Raw genomic sequence first — 25,071 nt, forward strand, 5'->3', positions numbered from 1 at the left:
AATATTTAGTACGTATGTATGTTATATACAATACAATTCACATTTTATATAATGTACAGAAAAGTTGGAAATTTAGTGAAATTACGTAGACGTTTAGTTATGAAAATAAAAAAATAATTACTTTATTTGAAATTTTTGAAGTTGGAGTTGTATTTGGCCATACTTTTTACAAAGAATATTTAGAATTTGAATATATTTTGTCTAAATATGATTTAAACCCTCAATTTCTTAAAATTAGAAAAATCACCAAACTTGACTAGCTTAACCATGTGTACATATATTCATTCGACTTGACACATTTTTTTGTTGGTGGCGTGAGTTTCTAAAAAAAAAATAGACAGAAGAATGAATCTTGCAACTTTTTGGATAGTGCAAAAATGTTTTTTGTTCACTTATATAACACAAAGATGTATTTTAGGTTTAAGTCATACTTTAGGGATGATTTTAGCCAAAAACTCATTTTTTTCGTTAAAAAATGACTTCCATACATAAAATAAGGGGAAAAATTTCAATTTTTTTTTTAACCTCACCACTCGAATTTTGTGCAGACCTGAAATCCAACTCCCGACTCTAATTTGAGACCCGAATTTTAACCTCCCGACCTCCACTCAGGACCACTCATTGTCCTATTTTCTAGAAAAACATAAAAATATTTACCTTCAAACAAAACACATCCTAAAAGGAGTTACTCTATTATCCATTGGATTTACCTAATTTTGTCAATTTCAAATATGAAGTGTGTCAAATACTTTATTCATTTTTACCTGACTCATGGTTGACACGCTCATATCCAAATACAATTTTTTTTTTTTAAAAAAAAGTAAAATTTGGAAAAGGGTATTGTAATAAAATTAGTTTAGATAAGGTCCTTATTTGCATAATTACCAAAAAAGAGAGTAGAAATTCCAGTTGTATGAACACACCAAAACAAATTAACACGTCAGTGACACTTCAATCCCACATGCAATCTTAATTTTCTCCAATTTGCCTTAAATATCTTTCCTTTTTTATCATTTTTTTTATAACCCAATCATTGAATTAAGTTGTCCAAAAATATGTCTTTTTTGCCCCTGCATGCATATAAATACCTCCCAAAAATTTCACTTTTTTTTCCCACTCAATACTAAAATCCCTTTTGTTTAATTTCTCTAATAGTAATAATAATGGCAATTGATGAGTGTAAAGATATTGAGAAAGATCTTGAAAAACCCTTTCTTGAAAATGCCAAAATTGTTGATTGTGAAAATGAAGATGGATCTATTTGGATGGTTTTATTAAGCACTTGTGTTGCTGTTTGTGGTTCTTTCGAATTTGGATCATGTGTAAGTATTTCTATTTTCATTTTTTTATTACCTGTTTGTTATAATTTATATGACTTGCTTTCCTTTTTAGTTAGTCATAGTCATCCGCTGTACGATATTTTTTTGCAGGTGGGGTACTCTGCACCCACACAATCTGAAATTAGGAATGACTTGAATTTAACTCTTGCCCAGGTTGGTATTTTTAAAATTAATTTTTCATGACTTTTTAATGTATTTTTCATTTTTGATAAATTGAAGGTAATTTTTTTTTTTTGTAGTATTCTATGTTTGGTTCCATTATAACTATTGGTGCCATGATTGGAGCAATCACAAGTGGAAGAATTGCAGACTTTATTGGGAGAAAAGGGGTATGTAATTGCAAAAGAAACCAAAAAAAATTGAAAAAATAAGAAACTTTGTATTAAAAACCTAAAATTAATGAGATTTTTGTATGTTTTTTGGAACAGGCAATGAGAATGTCAGCTATATTTTGTATAACAGGATGGCTAGCTGTCTATTTTTCCATGGTATGAACTATGAATATATGTATATGCAATTTTATTTTTTTTAAAATAATTGAAATAACTTTAATTTTTCTAAATAATTATTTCTCTGTTTGTGATGATGCAGGGAACTTTAGTACTTGATATGGGAAGGTTCCTCACAGGATATGGCATTGGAATATTCTCTTATGTGGTAAATATATGTGCTTTTTTTGTTTCTCACTCGTTGTCCAGGACCACATCGGAGCTCCGACTAAATCCTGATTGACATTAGCATTGTTATTTTTTTTTCTTTTTTTGCTCTTGGATACTAAAATAAATTCAAGATAATTAAAATTATTGTGTAAACTAATCAGGTTCCAGTGTATATTGCTGAAATAGCTCCAAAGAATTTACGAGGAGGATTGACAACAATTAATCAAGTAAGAAAATCCAAAGTCAAGTTCTTGTTAAATTTATAGTATGAAGTAATAAATATAGAAAAAGTGTAAAAGTAGGATATAAAAAGTTTTTTTTTTTTCCACTTTATAAATTGTGGGGTTCTGACTTTTGTGGTTAATTGTTTAATCTGCAGCTTATGATTGTTTGTGGTTCATCAGTTGCTTACTTATTGGGAACAGTCATAACATGGAGAAATCTTGCTTTAACTGGTAATTCTTGGAACTTGCCATATAAATATTGTTTACAAGATGTAATCGAACCTCACCAGAGTCTATGCTTAACCAACTGAGCTACTATAATTCTCGAAAAAAAGGAGTAAAGAGAATTTACCTCAGAAAATGAACTTAATTTGAATACATAAGGAATGATATGTTGAAGTGGCTTTTAGAGAGAGCACGTGTGACCATCTCAACGGAAAGGTTAAGCTGTTTGATGAAATGGTTACATACTTCAACATGGTATCAGAGTAGACATAAGTTTTGGGATCAAATCTCACCACCACTCATATCAAAAAATATTTCCAAGTGCTTCGCCCATGAAAAAGAATCAGGCCTACACGTGAGGAAGCGTGTTGTAAATATAATTAACCAATAAAAATGTGCTCTCTCTAAATGAAATGGTTACACACTTCAACAGAGTACTGAATGGTTGTTTCATTTGTAGGAATTCTTCCATGCACTTTCTTGCTAGTAGGTCTATTATTTATCCCAGAATCTCCAAGATGGCTGGTGAGTTTTCAACATAAAATGGACTACATTCAAGTTTCATCATGAATGAGAGGAACAAAGTGAAATATACTGGTGATTACAATGTTGTTGCAGGCAAAAGTAGGTCTTGAGAAAGAATTTGAAGTGGCATTGAGAAAGCTTCGCGGTAAAGATGCTGATGTTTCTCGTGAAGCTGCTGAAATCCAGGCTTATGTTGATACTCTTCAAAGCCTCCCCAAGACTCGAATCTTTGATTTGTTCAGTAGCAAATACATTCGATCTGTGATCGTAAGCCATTTTCCTTAACATTTCCTGAAATTACGAGTTTAGAAGAGCTTAGACAGAGCTAATGTTCTTGAAATTCAATTTTTCAACAATTTTTTTCTCAGATTGGTGTTGGATTGATGGTATTCCAACAGTTTATAGGAATAAATGGTATAGGTTTCTATGCTAGCCAGACTTTTGAATCAGCAGGTAACGTTGTCCTTCGCTTTTTACTCCATCAATGAAGAACTAAAATGCTCCGAATAACGTTACTAATGATGTGAATGAAAAAAATGCAGGACTCTCTAACAGCAATATTGGGACTATTGCCTATGCTGTAGTGCAGGTTTGTAAATCTCGACAAATTGTTAAAATTTTTGATAAAATTCCAAAGTGAGTGAAAGTGTTGGATCACTAAAACTTTTGTCTTATTGCTTTGACAGGTTCCGATTACTATTGTTGGCGCATTTTTGATGGACAGATCAGGAAGAAGGCCACTTCTTATGGTATATTCAATTGTTTTTTCGTCTTCTGATAATGTTAACTGAATAAAATCTGTGGAGTTTCATCGTTTTCAGGTGTCAGCAACAGGAACATTTCTTGGTTGTTTTCTGACTGGAGCTTCTTTCTACCTAAAGGTAACTAACTCATTGAAAGCACAAAACGTCGATCACTTAGTAATAAAAGTTACGTTGTTGCTTCTTATTTGACAGTCTCTTTCCTTTTTGTTAAACCAGGGAAATGACATCTTACTCGAATGGGTTCCAATTCTAGCTGTATCTGGTGTACTGGTTTACATATCCGCGTTTTCAATTGGAATGGGAGCAGTTCCTTGGGTTATTATGTCAGAGGTAATTCAGAGCCGTTCTCAAGTAGTGTTCCATCAATTACGTAGTCTGAGGTTATTTGACATGAGCTAGAGCTCGATATACACAATTTGTTAGTATATCAAATACACTTGTATACAAATATTGTGTAACCTTATAACTTGTAAATTTCTGCTCAAAATATTGCAGATATTCCCAATTCATGTAAAAAGTGCTGCTGGAAGCCTGGTAGTGTTAGTGAACTGGTTGGGCGCGTGGGCTGTTTCTTACACGTTTGGTTTCCTCATGGCCTGGACTAGCACTGGTAAATTTCTACATACTATGCATATATGAAAATTGTAACATCTTTTAGGCTTTTCTTTAGACTAAACTTTTTAATTTTTTGGGGATTTTTCAGGTACATTTATGCTATATGCTGGATTCTCTGTACTCACTATACTATTTGTAGCAAAGGTAGTGCCAGAAACAAAGGGGAAAACATTGGAGGAAATTCAGGCTATCATCAATTCTTGACTGGAAATTTCACAATGTAGTTTAGCCAACTAGACGGACTTCATAATTTATCGAGAAATGGTTCAAATTTTTTGACGTTGGAGAAACAAAAGAAGGAATGTGATCAACGGATACTTCCCTGTTGTACCATAACCGGATGTCCCAAGAAGGGAATTCGACAGTGTAGATTTTATGGTAGGTTTTGTAGCAAATGGATTTAATTTTAGAGTTGTGTTGTTCTGTAGTCAAAAGAAAATATGTTGTTGAATGAAAGATGAATTTAAAAGCTGCATTCAGAAAAAAGAAAAAAAACATTTCTTGTTCCTGTTTTTTACCCAATCCATTTCATTTGTTGGACTATATTGGCTTAGTGTTAGATTTTAGCCTTTAGGGTGGTTTGGTATCATTCTGATTTTGCTTCTAATGGTATCAGTGAGAAGCTAAGTTCCGTTTTTAGCTTTAGCAAGCTTGTGACCGCCTGAACAGACTAGTCTATGCTCAACCAACATTTCAAACTTATCTCGATACTGAATAGCAGAGAGAGAAAGTGTACAAAAATAATACTCTATTAAATAAGATGTAATATTAGGCTGTCTAGTTACATTAGTTCCATATAGACATCTTTTTGGCCTTATTATTTTTTTGGTAAGTTGAATCTTTTTGTTCAAGTATGAGAAGAAATGTACAAGAGAACCTTTAGTTTTTTTTGGTTTTGTAAATATTTTCACTTGGTAATTAATAAAATTTTTAATTCTCAAAAAAATAAAAATAATTATACCCTCATCTCTTAAAACAAAACTATTTGGGCCCCAGCACCCAACTTACAAAGGGATCAAAGCATGCCTATTGAATTGATGTATTTTTGTTATAATACATAAGTATCTCCCTGGCTTCGGTTGATATCTATATCCTTCAACTTTATACAAGTAGACACTTAAGTTTGTATAAAATTAAATAAATAAAAGTATTCATTTTACATAGCGTCCTACATGACAATTTCGTGTCCTATGTGATGTCCTATATGTATTATGCCACATAGGATATGTGTGTCTACTTATTCAATTTTGGGCTAACCCATCGGTGGCCCCTTAAATTTGACACCAAATTTCATTTAGACACCTTAACTGAGTTTTGTTCATTTTAGACACCTTATGTAGGGTTCCGTTGTGTCATTTAGACACTTTTTTAACAATCACCCAAAAATATAAAGTGTGTGTTAAACACTCGCCGATAATGTGTTAAAGTGACAAATTAAACAAAGACACATGTCATATATATAAAAAATAATTCTAAACTAATGACTTTTAAGTAAAAAGAAAAATAACCACTAGTTTGATGACATGTGGCATTTCAAACTCAAATAATAAATATTTTTTAAAAAGAAATTCATCACTTCTAATTTTCATCAAGAAACTCACCCTTTTTTTCTTCACCCAACCAACCCAGGCGTCTTCTCCACTCCACCCATCCCAACCCCAACCGCTCCTCCACCCCCACCAGATCGTCCTCTTCACCCCACCCACCCCAACCTCAACCTCTTTCCCACCCATTTCGTCTTTTCAAGAAACATTATCAAAAGAATTTACTTACTTTGAAAATTCTAATTTTATTTGTATTGTATTACTTTGTTCAGCGTGATTTTAATTTCTTTTTCTTTGTCGCGTATTTGCTTTTTTGTTCAGCTTGCTCTTTCTTAGCATTGCTTTTAGAATGATGATTTCTTCATTCATTCTTATTTGTCCATATAGTAAAACTAGATAGAATTTATTAAATTTTTCCAATTTTTACTTGATAGTAGTTTTTTACTTTTTTTTAATAAATATTGTAAAGTTCCAAGCAATTTTACCAATAATGCAAACATTCCTTTCATCTGAAGTTCCGTAAAATATCACGAGCCAATGACAACAATGCTTTGTCAAGGGAGAGAACGCACAGCATTGTTAAGTTTGAATTTGGAGAGAATTCGAAGAAACATCCATGGAAGAAGGAAGAAGGAAGAAAGTCATCCATAAAAGAGAGGGAAAAGCTGCTAGTTTGGGGTTATATGCAAAGTTGAAGAGACAAAAGAGGAAAGGGGTAATAACTAATAGATACAATGCATAAAAATATGCTACTAATTGGAAAATACACTGTTAAATTGAAATAAAGTAATAAATGGATAGTGTAGCTGCTAATTGTAACTAATTTTAATTATATCTATGTATAATAAATACATGGCATGTCTGCTATACTACGTAATTTTTCTACAAAAGAATATCCCCTCCACAGACTCAACAGGTTTAAGGTTTTGAATCTTATTGTTGGGCAGGGTCCTGGGCTGTTAGGGGGCATGAGCATCAGTTTGGTGTAGAGGATAATAAGGAGCATAACCAGGATAGAATGGTGGAAATGGAGTACCCATGATTTCAAATTGCAGCTAGAAATTAAAGAGAGAGTGACTAAGGCAACAAAAACTTGTAAAATGTAGATGTGGTGAAATAGAATTAAGTGTGAGTGTATATATGGTGAGTGCATAAAAAGAGAAAAGCTCTCCCAGAATTGACAGCATGATCAAGTGGATCCACTTCAACTGAATCTAATACCCCTTCTATAAACAAAGAACTATTCATGAATCCCCAAATGACAGAAAACTGGAAGGGAGAGAGGAAGAATAGGAGCATGAATATGCAAAATTCTATTGACACAATCCTTGTTGTCAACTAAAAAGGGTGCCCAAGGATGTGAACTAGCGATCAGTGATATTGAGATTAATACCATGAGAAATCAGGGATCGGATACCAGCAGCAGCAAAACAAAGGTTATATCTTCCTAAATGCCGAAGTATTGGTGGGAGGGCAACCTGGAAGAGTTGGTTGATACATAAATTGATGGAGGATGCATGTACCCGATGAGAATCTGAGGTGTCATTCTTAACTGGACTCCATTGTTAAAACTAGGAGATGGAGGGATTGGGTGTCAATGCTCTTATAGAAACGTCATACAAGAAAAGAGATTTAGTGAAGGATACAGTATCATCAACCAAATACTTAATATATGAAGCATAGCTCCAGATATGAATGAAAAGGTGCAATAGAGGAAACTCAAAGAGATATGATTAAACATTCAGAACAAGCACTAACGCATATTACAAAAGCTTGGGAATAAGAGCACATTAGAACTAAAATGGAAACTGAAACCTCTTATAACACGAACCTAACAGTAGTCATACGGCCAATTGAAAGCATAGACACGCCCATACTTTAACAAGGGAAATTTCAGCCAAAATGGAAAGTGGAACCTCCTATATACACTCTTGCCTAATCTTAATAGTATCTCTCTAAAACTACTAAGATTCAGAGTGCTCTCCTCCTTCAGGAGAAACTTAAAAAAGAAAAACTCCAAGGATTCAAATCCGGAGAAACTCTACAACCTGCCAAAATTCTAAAATCTCTTTAGGATCAATACGATAAACAGAAGGAACCATCGTACTTGGCCATACTCTGCTAAGACAAAATAAAAGAACATCGCCGAATCACCAGTAACAACCTGAGCTGAATAAGAGAATCTCGATTTAGTTCCGAGGTAACTTCACAAGTACATGGAAAGGTATAACCATCCTGCAGAGAATGATGCCCACCCTTTCAATTATATATCTTCTTTCCACAATCCTTCTTTGAGCTTTTGAGATATAGATTTCTTCAAATTGGCAAAGGCAAAAAATAGTTTATATGAATTAAACAAGAATACAAGTTTTCATAAGGCTAAAATTCATCTTGAACACACACATTCAGTTTTCTGCTCAGTAGACATTCCTAGGTTCAGATTATTATTTACTCCAATACTTAATCCAGGAAACAACTCAAACGAATGCCAAAAAGATGCAAAAGAACATGCAATGCATCCATTCCTTCCACATTCAGATGTTAAAATCAAATTCAAGCAAATTTCTACAACAAAGCAATTCATAAAAGGAGGGTGAGGTTTATCTTATGCCTTGCAACTTTGCCGCAATTCAAGTACACTAATACCAATAGCACAACAATTTTATCAATGCCAATAAAATAATGTAAGAAAGCATGTAGCAAGGGATCACCAAACTAAAAAAACAAGCCTGAGCAGATTTAGGGAAGCACTACCGCATGGAAGTGACCTTTCATTAGTTAAAAGTACAAAGAACATCTCTACACAATAAAATACTGTACGGAATAATATCCTTAGTCTAACAAAAACAACCCACACCACCATATCCCAGTCTTCACATTCTAATAGATTGAATGCCCAGACACTAGCCGTTGCGAGCCAAGTAACCTGAGAAAAAGGCATTTACCACACAAGTAATCGCAAAATCATAACTTGATTACACAAATCAACATCTTTTCAACCCCACCTTAATCTTACCAGTTTTCCTGCTACAATTATAGCTGAGGGAGACTACCATTCCCCTTCCTAGCACTGGAATTCACCATTCGCGGATCCTGATCCTTTACAGCCACCATTCCATGGTTTATCATCTCCCTTTGGCCATTCTCACACACCAATTCCCCAGACTTCTCATGCTCAACTCCAGTAGCACCGGTATGATTCTGCACTAATCCTCCCCTAATAGCAGATGAAGGGGTCCCCATTGCTACCCCATTCATCTCCACATCCATTGCAGATCCATTATTCTCACCTGGCAACCCCAGGATCGGATTCTGCCCTTTCAAGTCCACAGAATTCAAAGCTACTAAAACCTCAGAAGACCCATCCAACCTCTCCGCATTCATGACATTCTCCTCCTCCAATGGCATAGCTGCAACCACCATACTAAGGCATTGATTACTACCCCTGTTAATCCCATTGCCATAACCCAATCCCGGGCCACTAGAAGGAAACTGCAATCCATCCTTCTTCTTCAGCTTATCCCTAGCCGTAAGATAAGCCACATGTTCTAAAGCCTCTCTAGCTCTTTTCCTAGTAAATGCCGCCTCCTTCGCCCTCCTCTCCGCCTCAACCCTTGCAGCCAAAGCTGCTTTAGTCACAGTCCCAGCAGCAATCTTCGCAGCCGCTAACAAAACCTTAGCCGCCTTCATATCAACAACCCTAGACTCCTCATTACCCAAACCAACCTCTTTTCCCTTCTTAAGTGAAAAAAGAGGGGTATTAGGGTTAACACAAAGGGGGCAATGGTAAGGGTGAGGAGGGTTGACACCCACACAGGAATTGTGAGAATACGAATAGCATTTGAAACAAGAAACAAGGCCGTTTGAGGCCGCGTTAGGTGGAGGGGTAGGGTTATAAACGAGCAAACAAGTGGGACAAAACGATTGAATGTGGAGTCTGAGGACACAGTTGGTGCAAAGTCGACGGTATAATCCTCTGTGGCGGACGTTGTGGAGAAACCACCGTTCCTCGACGTTGCAGTTGCCGCAGGTGGTAGGGACGGGGAGAGGGGCGACGGTGGAGTTGTTGGGGAAGTTCTGTTTCGTCATTTTTGAAATCGGAACATGAAAAAGGGGAGAAGGAAGAGCAACTTCATGTATATAGTGAGAGAGAATCTGATAATCCGGTTTTTTTTTTTCTGCAGAAGGAGAGTGAAAAAGGATTCTCTGTGTTTCGAATTAGGGTTATCTATATTGGGGATTGTTGAGCAAGACGAGGGAGAGAAAAGATCTCCAGCCAAACGACACCGTTCTAGCGGGGTGTATTAGAGGGGGTTTGAATTGAATTAAAAGTTGGTCAAACTTATTTTTAAGTTAGTTTTTTACTTTCTTTGAGAAATATAAAAATAATTTAAAATAAGTCAAAAATTAATTAAAATAAATTTGGAAATATTTGATAAAGTTAAAAATGACTTAAAATAAGTTAAAAACCAAAAGTTGGTCTCCAAAGGGCTTTATTTTTTTGACTTAAAAGTTATTCTCTCTATCCAACAATAGTTGTTCATTATTGACTTGGTACACCCCTTAAGAAATAATAAATAATAGGGATAATATTATTATATTATCTTTTGACTTTATTAAATTTAATGTTTTGAAAAATGTGTTGTAGATGATAAATAATATTTAATAGCAAGGGTAAAATAGACATTAAAGGTAAATTATCTCTTGATTTTCTAAACTGGACAAATATTATTGGACAACTATTATTGAATAGAGGGAGTAATTTTTTTAAGACAATCCAAATAGGCTCTTAGTCTATTTAGTCCTTGCTCATTTGGTGTGCATGATTAACAATGAAAAACTGTTGGGAAAAAAAGAAATTTCATAAATAGCAAAAAGATTAAATTTAATAAATTATCTATAATTTTTTTAATTACATTTCATAACTATTGTTTTGTTTGTTGTGAATATTTTTATTTGTATAATTAGTATATACAAATTATGTATTTTTACATTTATACAAATCAAATATATAACCGAATAATTATATACAAGATAGGATAAGCATATATAAATTCTGAATTTATATAATTAGAAACCAATTTATGCAAATTCTAAATTTGTACAATTAGGAACCAAATTATACAAATTCTAGACGCGCCACATAATTATGATGGTAAGTTAGTAGCGAATGATAATTTAATTAAACCATTGCTATATTAACTAGTATATATTTGCGTCTCCGCATAATTTTCCCTTTTAAAAATTATACTAATCCAGAATATTTCAGTTCCAAATTATGCAAAGTTGAATATGACTGCAAACTTTTCTTTAACAAGTGTTCATTCAAGTAGATGAGATAAAAATAAATCGCAGCCGCTATGACCTTTGCCCTTCATGTGAGCACCTTGTGCACACCACAGACGGCATTGAGGAGATCCCAGATAATCCATGTAGATGACCACCCTTCAAACCAACCGAGTCATCTTGTTTTGACAAGGAAAACAACAATTTTACAACAATATCAGAAAAGGATCAGTATTTCACACATTTGTGTTTGGAGTACGATGTACAGAATGTGTGAGCTCCCTATATACATGATGTGGTCTGTGAAATAGCTAAAACGAGAAAGCTAGTAATCGCGGAACTCGCTATGAAGGTCTGGACTTATAAAACATTACAACTCGAAATTGAAATGCGTACATTAACTATATTTCGGTCACAGCTTGAGTGACTAGTTAAGCAGTGTTCTGATCTTCCTTCTTATTCCTTCTAACTGAGCTAGAACTTCCCTGAGCATATATTGAGAGGATGTTAAGAGCTGGGCATATCTTGTGCCTTCCAACAGAAAAATGCACTGAGCCGCACATGAATTGAGCTTCGTTAAATCGAGCATTTCTCAATATCTACAACTACATAGCTGCTCAGCGTGTGACACAATTTACCTTTGATATTGGTCGTGTAATATTCACCTGCACTGCAACAGAGACAAAAATATTAGTTGATTTATGTTCATCTGTCTTTAAGTTTTGGTGGATAGAGTTATCTAACACCCGTATATATATGCTGGTGTATTATTGATGACAGTGTAACCTGGCTCAGAAAACCACCGCAATTATTAAAAAAACTTATTCACCGGCACTGATATGAGCAGATACTACAATTGATCTTTAGCCAAAAGAGAAAAAGAAAGGTATATTACAGTTCAGCGCTGCTGATAGGAATGCTAAACACTTGATGTTATACCAGCTTTTACTGTCACTGCATAACGGATATTGATATTTAGCTATTAGTTACAGCAAAACATCGTGAGAATTACATCATACGTAGAAATCCAACATGTGACACAGTGGCAGACATCGTTTCCACCTCTAAACTGCTTGAGCATAACATAACAAGAAAAACAGTTGCTTATACCAAGCTACAAAAGTGAAGTGATAAATCACATTTAGACAATTTAGCTATTGAGAGGCTTAAAAGTAGCTGTTAAATTTTTAATTATTACTACATTTTAAGTGGTGCTTTCATCTCACAAAGGTGTAGAGCAAATTGAAGGGAGCCTGCTGTTCTAACTGCAGTTAGTAGTTCTCATATTTGCAAGTGAAAGATCAAATTGTGGTTTTAACATTCTGAAACATTTCTTCTGTTATGGATTATGTAGCAATGTCATCACATATTGGTAATTGAATTTTAAAAATGTAAAGTGACTACAGAAAAATGAGTATCTTCTGATAAACTCCGAACTATCATAATTCATAAAGTTTCCCTTTTATAGTTTAACTATCAGAAGACATTAACTTCCTAAAGTATGATAAACAGTATAATCCCTTTGAAAAGGTAATGCCATCTTCAGATTACTAACAATTAAATAAAACTAAAATGATTCACTTTATAGAGTTAATAAAACATCAAAGTATGTGTAGGGTTTACAAGAAATGCAAGAAATAAAATAACAGAAAAAACTTACTTCTAGGTGTGCTTTGAAAAATTGATGAGCCCTTCAAAATTGAAGCAGGTATCAAATGGATGATTTGGAAAACACAGATGATCAGCAAAAACCACGAGATAAGCCCTTATACGTATATCTTTATGCACGCATCTGCCAAATTGATTGCTGGAACAAGATCCCAATTTAAGTATTATAATCTGTAGTCATGTCCATCAAATTTCCCGAGGCCCTCAGCAAGTATATTGCCAACATTATCCTGTGTGATAAATTTGTCACATGAAGGATTTTGAGTATCTGTTTCATCTTCCACACTGGAACCCACTAATAAAGCATGAGTACTAGCATCAGGAACCCAGCCCTTTTCCAACATTAAATCCAGTAAGAAAGAGGCCTTGTCTTTGTATCCCTCTTTCAAGAGACTATTTATCAGCATATTGTACATGGCTGAATCAACAACTTCAAATTCTGAGACAAGCTTATCTATTGAAGAAAATATCATGTGGACCTGAGAGTTTTCTACCAGATACTCCAGAAGTTTAGAAAGTGTTTCCGAATTCGGTAATAAACCCTGACTAAGCATCATATCCAAGAATAGAACCGACTTCTCTACATGTCCAAGCGAAATCATGCTCTGAATAAGAATGCAATATGTTTCCCCATCCAGCTTACAACCATCCACAACCATTCTCGAGAGCACCATAAAGAGATCACTTGCTCTTCCTAAACTGAATATGCCTTGCATTATGCTGTTGTAAGCAGAAGGAGAAGACAATGTACCACAATAATATGCAATTGGTAGTAATTTGATTGCTCTAAATGTGTACCCACTAGCACAAAGTCCATCCATAAGCTTGCCAAACGAGGTCGATTGAAGAGCATATCTCTTTGATGACATGAAGCAAAACACTTCGGTGGCTTCCTGAATCTCTTCCTTCTGGCAAAGACACTCAATAAGTTGAGCATATGATACCAAATCTAATAACCCAGATTTGGAGCTAAGTTGATGAAACAATGCCAAAGCATCCTCACATTTACCTAATTTGCAGTTGCCAACGATGAGAGCAGAATATGCAGATGAATCAAGACTCACGGAGGAAACAATCATTCTAGCAAGATATTTCAAGGCATCTTTCAACCTTTTATTATCACACAAGTATTGAATCATGATATTCCAAGAACGATGATCTGTGATGTTTCTCTCAAACATTTCATCAAACAGATCTCTTGCCATATTAAAGCTGCCATGATTTAGAATAGCTTCAAGAAGCGCATTGTAAGGCAATACACTTGCAACTTCTTTGTCACTCAAAAACTCCTTAGCTTCACTCAACATATTCAATTCACATAATCCATCTATTATACTCATGAACACATCATCATCTGGCCAAACATCATTATACACCATCTCATCTACAAGTTTTACAGCATCATCCACGAGAAGATTCCAACGCAAACATTTTATCATTGCCCCATAAGTGGATGAATCCGGAAGAACCTTAGACGCTCTCATCACAGAAAACAACCTCCTTACTACATCTAATTCATTCATATCACAAAAAAAAGGAATTATATGAGCGTAAAAGCTAGAATAATCTGGTTCACACCGTATTCTAAACATATCATCTAAAATTGCAAGTGCCTCATCCACTCTACCCCTTGCAACAAGTTCACCAATAATTATCTGAAAAGTCCTACCATTAGGACTACAACCTTTCTTATGAAGTCGTTTGTATTGCTCCAATGCAGCATCAGCGCGATCAGCAGCAAATAAAGCCTCCATCAGAGAATTAAGTGTATCAATATTGGGACCAACTCCAGCTTTCACAATCTCTTTATATACGAACAATACATCCTTAAATTCTTTCTTTTCCTTGACAAGTGCGCCCAATAATTGATTAAATACAGATATAGAGGGATTTAAGGTACACAAATTTATACAAGAAAGAACACATAAAGCCTCACTAAGCCTACTACTTCTAACAAATATATCAAGCAAATCCAAAAGAACTTGTTCAAAATTTGGGCATTTATCCTTTACCATCTCATTACAAAATCCTTCAATTTCATCTACTTTCCCAGCCATACCTAACTTCAAGATAATTTGAAAATAAGTATCAGCAGAGTGATGGAACCTTTTTTGAAGGGAAGCCCATTTGAATAACTTCAATGAAGAATCCAAATCAGCTGTGGAATCTAGAACACCGGCAAATGTTTCTGGGTGAAGCTTATTCTTTAAAAATTGAATCTTGGTTACAAAGTCAGAAGAACTGGTAGAGGGTTGATTGGATTCTGGATTGTTTTGAATTGTACAAGCACCAGAAAGTGAAGAAAAATAGGGTTTTGAACAAACCCATTTGGGAATTTTCTTGGGAAGAATTAAAGTTGAAAGCTTTATCACCATTGAAGTTGCTCTCCCTCCACAGTGGCCACTTATGTTTCAACTTAAAAGAAACATTAAGCTAAGAAAATGCCCAGTAAATACAAAAGAAATATATAGTAATCGAGCAAAGTTGAAGGGAGGGAGAGAATCTTGAAAGGTATAGAACTGAATCCTAACCTGGGAACAGAATCATGGGGAACCAAGAAAGGTGAATGGTGAAACCTGAATAAAAAACAGTCCAAATGAAAGAAAACTAGAGAAAGGTCAAAAAAAAAAAGGGACTACGTAAATGAAGTATTTGCAGGCCATTAATTTAAGGAAGTTAAGACTTGGGTCCCTCATAATTTTTAAATGTTCTATGGTCGACTCGTATACGTGACAATGTGTGTAAGGGACTACTATAGTTAATGGATACTCTTAAATTATAACTGTAATTATATAGACTACGATTTGTTGATTTCATATCAGAAATTTTTTTAAATGCCTTTTTGGTTTTGGAGTTCTCAACAATAAATACCTACCCCTCTATTAGAAAAGAAATTCATAAAAAAATTAGATTTGATTGTATAGTGTATACCCGTTATGTATACAAAATTGGCAGTTATTCTATTTTCATCATAGAATGATTAGTCGATCTTTTTTCTTCTTTGTAATTTGTATCATGATTCAATCAAAATTTCTCGAGTTCTTTTAATTTGTAACTTTACCAAAATCGAAATAGTTCCTATACTACTACATTAGTATGATATCGAATCGTGTTGAAATATTTCTTATTTCTCGATTCCTGTCAAAAAGAAACAATTGGAATAAAGGATTCATATCATTTTATTTTTTTTAAAGTTTTTATGTTATTTCGTACTATACAATTTTTTTCTTGGTGGGATCTTTAATCCCACAAGAGGTAGTGAAAAGAATTAATGCTCCATATAAAGAGCATTGTCACGTATACAAGTCGACCAGGAACATTTGAAAACTATGAGGGGCCTAAGTCTTAACTTCCTTAAATTAATGGCCTTAAAGAGCAAATAGCTATTGTGCGTGAAATCAATGAATTTAACTTGGACATTTTCATTTTCCTAATGTTTTCTTAATTAATCAAGCATTAACCTTCCTGCTGTATAATAATTTATCACAACGTTGTAAAAATGAATTGTCTCGCTTCTGCCAAATTTTTGATCTTTTGTTAACTTAACCACTTGATTCAATGATGTGAAACCTTTATTGCTGTCCTCAAAAAATTATCTTGCCGTTGGTTGATAAGTATTATTTTTTTCAGTTGAAAATTATAAAAGATTTTGTAGTAGTATCAACGATCCAAATACATTGAATAAAAGATTTTGTAGTAGTATTTAATTATTTATGATCCAAACACATTGAAAGAGATTTACATCTTCGTTTTTGGCATTACAAGCTTGGTTATCTCAATCGACATTTTATCCCATCTGTTACTATGTTCATCAAAAGGTGTAGGCAAATTCAAATGATGTGAATTGGGCAATATAAATATTGCTATATTGATTGGAAGATCTTTTTTTTTTTGTTCACCTTTTCGTTTAAAGTATAAAGCAATTTCAGATATACGATAGGAGGGATAGCAATGGATGAACTTATTTTCTTAAGTCGTCACTACACATGCTTGATGGTGATGGATGGTACTTTGAACATGATATATATGAAGTTCAATACATAGAATATCAGTCCCTGCCTTACTAGCTGTAACAACCCATCATTATGAATTTGCACTAGCATTCTTAAAACTGTGACAGATAATCTTTTCAGTTTACATCCTGTTCGACGAGTTAAGAAAAAACGATAAACAAGGAGACTGTACAGAAGAATGAAGACCCATGTCACCAGATGGGCCTTTTTCTTTGTTTCTGATCGGGACAAGAACCCAACCAAGGTTCTTAAATTGCTCCTGTTTTGGTATGAAGCAGTCCCAGACAAAAAGAGAGTCAAATGAAATCAACTCTTTTCCTACACACATTATATTGAATGATGGAGCAAAAATTATACTCTAATGATTCTTGGTATTTAGACAAAAGAAAAAAGTCACTGCAACATAACAGAGAAAAACCAAGGAAAGTTTTATTTTAAAAGTTAATGCTGAAAATGAACTCCTTCCAAGTTTACAGCCATTACAACATCATATATCTACAATAGTTTAAAACAGCACGGGAAATGAGACCTAAAGCATGCAGTGAGACGATAGCATACAATTCTCTTTGTATGCAATCAACCTGATAATAACGAGAATTATCCATCATACCTTCAAGGATGTAGTCATTTGTTTCTAACTTCCATAATTCCAACTGAAATGTGATACGGTTAAAAGGATTTTGATCTATCAGTCTTCGCACAAACTCTGATTTATGCATAATACCATAATCTGCCACATATTTTTGGTTCGCTTAGTCCTGTTTGTTGAAACACGAGGGTCTTGGGCATTCGATTCTCTGCCCAGTCAGCAAAATCTGAATATCTTCATACTGCACCGATACACCTTTGAAAACTACTCTAACAATAAATCAGCTCCAAGCCTCCAACAGCTTCAGAGACTTTTAACACCACTACTTTTGTCATTAATATGAACCAAACAAGCATATCCTTTTTCGACGAATTTTATACATGATACCTGCTCTGAGATGACTAGATTCAAAATGTATATGCTTGATACAAAAGCAACTAGGATATTCTCACATGCGTTACTCGAAGAGGTCCAGAATCACAGTCCGTGACTTTCCACAATTGTAGATCCCTTTAATCAATAATCAATAACCGGGCAACGAAGAAATAGCCCAAAATACGAAGCACCCACCACCCATGTATAGCAATCTCTCGCTTAAGATATTCTATAATGCCAGCCAAACTCCAATGCCTCAGAAGGTTTTTCTTATCCGACATAAGCTCCCGTCACAGTGCTTTGTGATTTCCCGGGAAAAAGATAAAACAGCCAAACTATAACTATATCTACTCCAGAACAATCTACTTAACCATAAATACAGCAACTTAACCTATTGCGACCCTTTAAGAGGAGAAATGTACTAGATTGATCTATTACCAGTTCAGTCGATAAACTCATGAAGGAACTGATAAGAAATACCTATAAGCCATCTCTCCCCGTCAATAACCAGATCTCACAGATCTTATGTCGCAGCTACCACCCCTGAATCGGGGACGATCTCTGCGAGAGTAAACTTAATTGGTTGCCATCCGGATTGAGGTTGTACAAGCCATTTCTTCATGTTAACAACCATGTGCAAGATCTGAAGTATTTCGCCTAAAGCAAGCTCCTTTAAGCACATTTTCTTAATAACTGTTGCTGCTTCAAACCTAGCGAAGGATCAAGTAAATAAGCAAGTTCAAAATTAGATCACATCAGTCAAGATACACATGAGGAATCATCTTCTGTCTTCTTCTTTTTTTTTAAAAGGTAAAATAAAACCACACAAGGAAACATTTTTAGAGGACCTAACAAAGATAAAAATATGTTTGCCATAATCCTGAACCTAAATGCTTTTTCTTCAATACAATGTTTAATTGGATTTTCTATTGGAAGAGCTTCACCTAAATAAGAACTTTAGAAACTTCCCCAAACATCCACAAAGGTTCAAACTAAATGAGAACCCATTACCTGCACTGAGTAGCGCTTATGGCGGCTCGTCCGGCAGAAGATGACAGAAATTTCTGGAGGTCATCCCATGCTTCTTTGGGATATTGTTTCATATTACCACCAATGGGATTCACACACCTCCATAGGTTCTCATTTTTACCAACATATAATTGCAAAGCACCTAAATTCCGTGTTACTACCAGCTGTTGTTCAACTGCACTCGCGAGAGCCTTCTTAACATCAGTATTGCGGTGTTTTGGATCTCCATATTTGATGCAATCAGAGATGTTTGCTTCAGTAGGCATAATCTTCTCAGTTTTAAGGGTGTTCAATGCAAGTAAAACGACTCCAATAAGGCCTTGAACATAATCAGAAGGTTTTGGGCATCCTGGAGCTCCCCACACACCATTGAGAGGTCCATTACTGCTATTTGCTATAGATGACGGTGGTGGAATCTCAGGGCTGGGATGTGGATACCTGTTTACCTCTTTTTCAACGTAAAATGGTGTTTTCTTCTGCAAATTGTGTCCTTTATGAGGCCCATTTGTATTTGTATAAGAATTCTCGATGTTAGGAGGTTGTCTCGATTCTCCATTCCACGTTTGAGAAAAAGGACGATTATGACCATTATTGGAGTTTTCACTGACTTTTAGCTTACCCATATCAGGCATAGATATTTGAGGGCCTGAGGTGTAGCCAATTGCATCAGACCTAGGAGGCATTGAATGTGAATGATGCACATGCGAATTAGGTGGTAAGAAATTACCAGGTGGAATTACCGGTGATACTGGGAGGTTGTTTGGCCTTCCTGGAGGATAATTGTTTTGATAATTGTTCTGTGAGTTGTTTCCATTCGTCCAGGATGGCTCAGGATTACCAGGAACACCGCTTGGTACAGGCCCACTGAAAGGAGTTCTTGAATTATGAGCTCCAGGTAACTCCACTGAATCATTGAACTGCTTAGGATATCCATATCCTGGTTGATGAAAGTTTGCAGCACTATGATTTTCTTGTGTGCCAGATGAAGTTCGTGATATATTGGGTTGATTCACACTTCTACGAACTGGTTTGCCCTTCTGCTTAATATCTGTACCCCTTCCCAAATTGTTAAACTTCATTTGCGGGTTTTCATGGAAAGAGTCAAGCTGGTTTATCAGGCTGGAGTCACTAGACGACGTTGATAATGCGTCTAAAGTGGGTAAAGAACCGTAGCTGCTATTTACAAGTTGACTTGATTCACTATTTGTGAGAGGCGGTCCTCCAGATGAAAGGCTTGTCCAGAGCCATACAGTCTTCGCAGCAGCAACAAGGGGAACAGAAGCTTTTTGAGGTTGTGCGAGAAGAATATTATATCTGCGCATGCGCAATTGATGAAGTGCGTTTGAAAAATCACGATCTCCCGAAATCAACAAATAGTTAGCAGGTGCAGGATTGTCAACTGCCCAGAATAACATGTCCACAAGAATCTTCTTATCACTTGCATCTTTGACACCTGTACACATTTGGACAAAAATTTGTCATGATGGAGTCCAAGCAGTTCTAAATAGATCTAATCACGCTACCATAAATGTTAAAAATAAGAATCCTGAATACACTGCTTTTCACTTGGTCTATACACTACCTTGAAGGGTTAGCTTAAGACTCGATTAAGATAAGAATTCTACTAAACATTAAAAGCGACCACATATCAGCTCCAAATTCTCACTTTTGTCCAAGGTTGTATAGCAGCATATGCCACCAGTATGGTCAAAAATCAACTCACATCCTCTCTCTCTCTCTCTCTCTCTCTCTGACAATGAAAAGTAAATTTTCTTTCTCTTCCAAATCTTTCACAGAGAACTAATGAAGCTCAGCAAAAATTAGAGACTTCCCATCACGCCAACGAGACATGTTTTAATTTGTCTTCTGATTTGGAAGAAAATTTAAGTGATGGAAGCACTAAATCTTCTTCTGAGCAGTGGCGGAGGCAGGCTAGAAGGGCGGAATCATTTCAATCTCTTTGCACAAAAAGAAACTGAGATGACAAAGCGGACGCGCCTTGATTTCCACCGCTGCTTCTGAATTGCCAACTTGCCATTGATAATTTTGAGGATCCTTCAACTTTTTTGCCCGATCGGCCAGCCAGAAAGCAAACTCAGTATCTTATTCTCCCAGTCTCAAATATATATGCTAATCTCCCCACTCTTTGGTGGAAGTTACTAGCTTCAAGTTAATATGACTTGGTGTTGAAGTTTTTTGTGTGCAATTCTTTCTAGAAGCTTTTAGGTCTAATCAAATTGAGAAACAAAAAGAGAGGTTCATGGTGGTATTCCACCAGACTTTGAGGTTCAGAAGCTAGAAATGGTAAACGGATTATACAGTTTGGCAGAAGATTGCAGAGACTATCCTTTAACTATGGTGAAAATAGACTATCCTTTAATTACTGTAAAAAATATAGAAATTAGTAAAATATATCAGATCTATTAAATTATTAAGTAAACAGGTGCAGGGGCAGATATAGAAGGTAGCGAGGGGGTTTGCTCCGCAAGAAGTTACACAGTATACGTAAGGTATTTTGAAAAAAAAATTAAGTACATATATAGGTTTTGAACCTCCTAAAAATAAGATTAGAGGTTGGCTTAGTGATTGAGGGGGTTAAAAATTCAACTTAAGGTTCCAAGTTGAAATCTCAAGCACTACAATTTTTGTTTTTTCGAAACACTGAAAATACTAGACTCGACACTAGACACACGTCATAATTTTAAACTAGAACTGAAGGAACTGGAGGGGAAGCCAAATCCAACTATATATACTTGAAAATGTTTTTAAAAAAACACATATATACATAATCCACGCCCATTGTCCAACACGTGTTAAAAGAAACTTCCCGCCAAGAAGATTGAGCTCTTTTGCTTCACTCTCAATAGAGTCTTCTTTCCTACCTTCGGAGTTGATGAAAGGGACAGTTCCATAAAAGAGTATGGACTGTGCAGTAGTACTCACACCCGATGACTTAAAATCATGGATCTACCACGGACCACTATTTTGATTTCTTCATGATCTAGAGAAAATGAGCTCTATAATTCCGAAACAAAAGATCAGCAACTCATAAAAGTTTTGAGTATGTGCTAAACAGATTCTTAAACACCCATCTCTATCACTGATAGTGGGTTTGATGAGAAAATTAAAACAAATAAACACAATCAATACTTTTTTCCAAGTAAAAATTCTTTCGTTGATGTTTAAATTGGAAAACATGGCTATTTTCACTGGAAAAAAATGCAATTTTGCATCTGACTGTGAATTCGACCACAGAAAAATCAGATTGGCACTTGCATAGATTCAAAGGGTCAGCCTTGTTCTTTAGACCATCAAAAACACTCCGTTGACTTATATATCAGCACAAACAACACAATCATAAAGGCAAAATTCAATGAGATCTAACCGATCCTGTCCAGTGACAGAAAAATCAACTGTTAAAACATAGATCGACTCAACCAAACATCAAATCAACTAAAAACAAGTCATTTTCTTCCGAATTACACAGACTAACAAAGATGCAAACAGAAAAAATGTGTGTCAACAAAAATTATACCTGCCGGAACGTGATTAAGGCCGATTCCAGTACTATTAAGCGCCTGCTGAACAGAAGAAGAGATCTTAGTTGTATCACCGTAAGCGGAAATAGAAACCGGTCCACAGTAGTTCATATTCACAAGCGCAGAACTTATATTCTGAGCGATCGCATGAGGATCAGATCCTCTAGGTACTTGACAGTTTTCTATATCCCACCATACCGAAATCCTCGCCGCCGAGTACAGCGCCTCAGCCGCACCCGACGGCTGCGGTCCTCCCCCTCCACCGTTCCCGTTTCCCCCTGCACCACCCATTTCGAACGAGTTCCGTCGCCGGAGAAGAAATGGCGCACGATAGCGAATACCGATGTGTAAAATTTAGTCTTTTTATGTATGTCTGGTGCGTAAGGTTAGTTGAGGAGTGCGTAGGATTAGAAGAGGATATAGAGAGAGAGTGGAAGATATAGATGAGAGAGTGTTGGATTATAAAAGGGGGATTTTGATGAGTGGGGACTGCCGTAGTTGTGACGGGTGGAAGATTCATCAGGGGTTTGCGAAATGACTATTATGTCCTTCAATTTAATTGGACAGAATGGTTAATATGTTGTATAGCAGAATCGTGAGGAACGAGCTCGACTTCCATTGAGGAAAGTGCTGAGTTGGTGTCTCAAATTATGATTTAAAATAAATCAGTACTACATGAAATTAAGTTAAGTTTTCTCTTTTCTATCTATTGAAAAAAAAAATAACCACTAATATTCTATTTATAATTAAAGAAATCAAATTAAATTAGGATTAAAATTTTATTTCTAATTGAACTAGGATAAACAAAATTTAACTAGACATTAATTCCCTTAATTAAATAACAAATCCTGAAAAACTTAGAATTTCAACACAAATTAAAATTATTATCCCAACAATTAATAAAAAAAATTAATTATAAATTATTTTATTAATAATTAAACAAAAAAATTATTATTATTTCACAAATTGAAATGGTATATACAGATTTTATCATTACATTGTATGAGGTAAATATGTTATATTTTTTGTATAGCTCAAAGAAACATTTTCAAAATTATTATATATTTATTTCTTTTGAAATTGATTAAAAATGAAAAATATAATATAAAATGTGAGGAAGTAATTTATTTTCTCTTTTAATGCATTCACTATTTGATCATTGACTCTTCGTCTTCAACTACCATTTCAGTTTTTAAATATGATTTGTTTTTTTTCTATTCCAATCTTACATGGATTGCCATGATTGGATCTCTCCACGTCATAATTTCTTTTCCTTTTTTGAAAAAAAAAGGTATGACAGTATGTTATCATGAAGAAAGTAAACAAAGAACTGATTATTTTTGACGTGATTTGAATTCATTACTTCATTAGGGAAAAAAAATTATTTTGCATTTGACGTTTACAGTAAATCATTAAATATGTGATGTAAGCTTAATTATATCAGCAAATATACAAATCCTATCATCTAATTTTTTTAGCTGATAATACTATTAAATTAATATAAATAAATATTTTATTTGCTCTATATATTTTATTACTTTGAAACATTTTTTTCACTCTCTATTTTATATATATTCTATCCTCTTCAGACTTATTTAACAAACTATATCAATATGCTATTGTAATTGAATAAATAAAGATATTATTTTATTTTTTTATTCGATGTTCGTTATCAATACTACTCCGACGAGTAGTTTGACAAGGTATTCTATTTATTTGAAATGTAGCATTCAAGTTTGATCATTGTCTTGGTCTTGGAGTATCATCTACTCTTTAACTCTTGAATATGGACTTTTCAATTCTAACATAGTAACCTGTAATTGGATCTCTCAACCTCATAAATCTTTTTCCTTTTTTTTTTTTTTGGTCATTGAATATTTTGTTTTATTTAACATATTCTTTTTATTTCTCTGATTATTTTTTAAAAATAAAATAAGAGAATATCATTAATTTAATAAAATTAATTGACAAAGGATATCTAGAATTCAAACATAAATCTTAGTGATGCATCGTAAAGTTATACCTATCGATATTTTAAAAATAAATTTGATGTTTTACTTAATACGAGATATAATACGGTAAATAGTGTGATTGATTAACATATACGATTAACCTATCTATCGAAGCATAAATATAATATGAAAGAAAAAATGATATATGTATGTTTATAATATATTTTAATTTGAAAACTTAAAAATAAAAACCTAAGAATACAACCATGGATTCTTTGCTTCATTAGTAAACCTGTATTATTGAATTTGCAAATATTTGATTCATTACTTGCCTTGTTCATGCAAGCCATATAACAAAAAGAGTTATACATTCCCCACCATCCTTTTTCTTTCTTTTTTACTTTATGAAAATAAATATGTTTTTTTCAAATATAAAAAAGTAAGTAGGAAGTTTTGAGTTTACGGATTCAACCCCACTCAATCAGAACCCGTCATGGGAACAAAAGCCCAAGGTGAAGCCCAGTCCATGGAAGAGATTGGGCATCGGCCTATTTTGGGTGCTCAGCCCACTTTATGGGGGTTCTTCTGGCAACTTTTAGCACTTTGATTGTTGAGAATAGAAACAATTATTTGAATAAGGTTTTAGGGTATAAAGTTCTAATAAAATACTTATATTTGTGGAATAGTCTATTAGTGATGATCATTTTATAAATCCTATTCACAT

General features: G+C 34.6%; 4 protein-coding genes across 7 annotated transcripts; 1 reads left to right on the forward strand and 3 right to left on the reverse strand.

The window, feature by feature from the left end:
- The first annotated feature begins 1,108 nt into the window (after positions 1-1,108).
- LOC102582786 (sugar transporter ERD6-like 16) lies at positions 1,109-4,825 on the forward strand. Its single transcript, XM_006358470.2, has 16 exons — positions 1,109-1,322; positions 1,431-1,493; positions 1,580-1,669; positions 1,769-1,828; positions 1,932-1,997; positions 2,161-2,226; positions 2,379-2,454; positions 2,909-2,973; positions 3,067-3,240; positions 3,342-3,426; positions 3,516-3,562; positions 3,660-3,722; positions 3,795-3,854; positions 3,954-4,067; positions 4,233-4,347; positions 4,441-4,825. The coding sequence occupies exons 1-16, from the start codon at positions 1,164-1,166 to the stop codon at positions 4,554-4,556; spliced, it is 1,419 nt and encodes a 472-aa protein (XP_006358532.1). The 5' UTR covers positions 1,109-1,163; the 3' UTR covers positions 4,557-4,825.
- A 2,868-nt stretch (positions 4,826-7,693) lies between these two features.
- LOC102583121 (uncharacterized) lies at positions 7,694-10,151 on the reverse strand. 3 transcript variants are annotated; one of them, XR_001474894.1, is made up of 3 exons: positions 8,913-10,151; positions 8,061-8,210; positions 7,694-7,944 (listed from the first exon to the last, which is right to left on the reverse strand). XR_001474894.1 is itself a non-coding variant. In XM_015313968.1 (2 exons), exon 1 carries the CDS (start codon positions 9,983-9,985, stop codon positions 8,930-8,932), a length of 1,056 nt encoding a protein of 351 aa, XP_015169454.1. In that variant the 5' UTR covers positions 9,986-10,151; the 3' UTR covers positions 7,694-8,210; positions 8,913-8,929. The 3 variants fall into 3 exon arrangements, 2 of the variants coding, with proteins under 2 accessions (XP_015169454.1, XP_006358533.1); XM_015313968.1 differs by having other exon boundaries at positions 7,694-8,210; XM_006358471.2 differs by lacking the exons at positions 7,694-7,944; positions 8,061-8,210 and adding an exon at positions 8,614-8,822.
- Positions 10,152-11,360: 1,209 nt separating this feature from the next.
- Positions 11,361-15,468, reverse strand: LOC102583452 (pentatricopeptide repeat-containing protein At1g63130, mitochondrial-like). Of its 2 annotated transcripts, none has more exons than XM_006358472.2 (2): positions 12,843-15,468; positions 11,361-11,847 (listed from the first exon to the last, which is right to left on the reverse strand). In XM_006358472.2, the coding sequence occupies exon 1, from the start codon at positions 15,223-15,225 to the stop codon at positions 13,015-13,017; it is 2,211 nt and encodes a 736-aa protein (XP_006358534.1). In that variant the 5' UTR covers positions 15,226-15,468; the 3' UTR covers positions 11,361-11,847; positions 12,843-13,014. The 2 variants fall into 2 exon arrangements, with proteins under 2 accessions (XP_006358534.1, XP_006358535.1); XM_006358473.2 differs by having other exon boundaries at positions 11,361-11,852.
- A 1,751-nt stretch (positions 15,469-17,219) lies between these two features.
- On the reverse strand, positions 17,220-22,835 carry LOC102584209 (uncharacterized). Its single transcript, XM_006358475.2, has 3 exons — positions 22,392-22,835; positions 18,839-20,309; positions 17,220-18,537 (listed from the first exon to the last, which is right to left on the reverse strand). The coding sequence occupies exons 1-3, from the start codon at positions 22,684-22,686 to the stop codon at positions 18,351-18,353; spliced, it is 1,953 nt and encodes a 650-aa protein (XP_006358537.1). The 5' UTR covers positions 22,687-22,835; the 3' UTR covers positions 17,220-18,350.
- Between the last annotated feature and the right edge of the window lie 2,236 nt (positions 22,836-25,071).

This window comes from Solanum tuberosum, unplaced genomic scaffold (genome assembly GCF_000226075.1).
Source record: "Solanum tuberosum cultivar DM 1-3 516 R44 unplaced genomic scaffold, SolTub_3.0 scf00277, whole genome shotgun sequence".
NCBI classification, from domain to species: Eukaryota; Viridiplantae; Streptophyta; class Magnoliopsida; order Solanales; family Solanaceae; genus Solanum; species Solanum tuberosum.

What these genes read in the sequence shown, in the direction of transcription:
- LOC102582786 (XM_006358470.2), top strand. Translation starts at nt 1,164, where the DNA reads ATGGCAATTGATGAGTGTAAAGATATTGAGAAAGATCTTGAAAAACCC. An exon ending in TGAATTTAACTCTTGCCCAG is followed by an intron (nt 1,494 to 1,579) that starts GTTGGTATTTTT and finishes TTTTTTTTGTAG; the next exon opens with TATTCTATGTTTGGTTCCAT. An exon ending in CAGAATCTCCAAGATGGCTG is followed by an intron (nt 2,974 to 3,066) that starts GTGAGTTTTCAA and finishes ATGTTGTTGCAG; the next exon opens with GCAAAAGTAGGTCTTGAGAA.
- LOC102583121 (XM_015313968.1), bottom strand. Translation starts at nt 9,985, where the DNA reads ATGACGAAACAGAACTTCCCCAACAACTCCACCGTCGCCCCTCTCCCC.
- LOC102584209 (XM_006358475.2), bottom strand. Translation starts at nt 22,686, where the DNA reads ATGGGTGGTGCAGGGGGAAACGGGAACGGTGGAGGGGGAGGACCGCAG. An exon ending in CCTTAATCACGTTCCGGCAG is followed by an intron (nt 20,310 to 22,391) that starts GTATAATTTTTG and finishes AAATGTGTACAG; the next exon opens with GTGTCAAAGATGCAAGTGAT. An exon ending in ATAAGCGCTACTCAGTGCAG is followed by an intron (nt 18,538 to 18,838) that starts GTAATGGGTTCT and finishes ATCCTTCGCTAG; the next exon opens with GTTTGAAGCAGCAACAGTTA.
- LOC102583452 (XM_006358472.2), bottom strand. Translation starts at nt 15,225, where the DNA reads ATGGTGATAAAGCTTTCAACTTTAATTCTTCCCAAGAAAATTCCCAAA.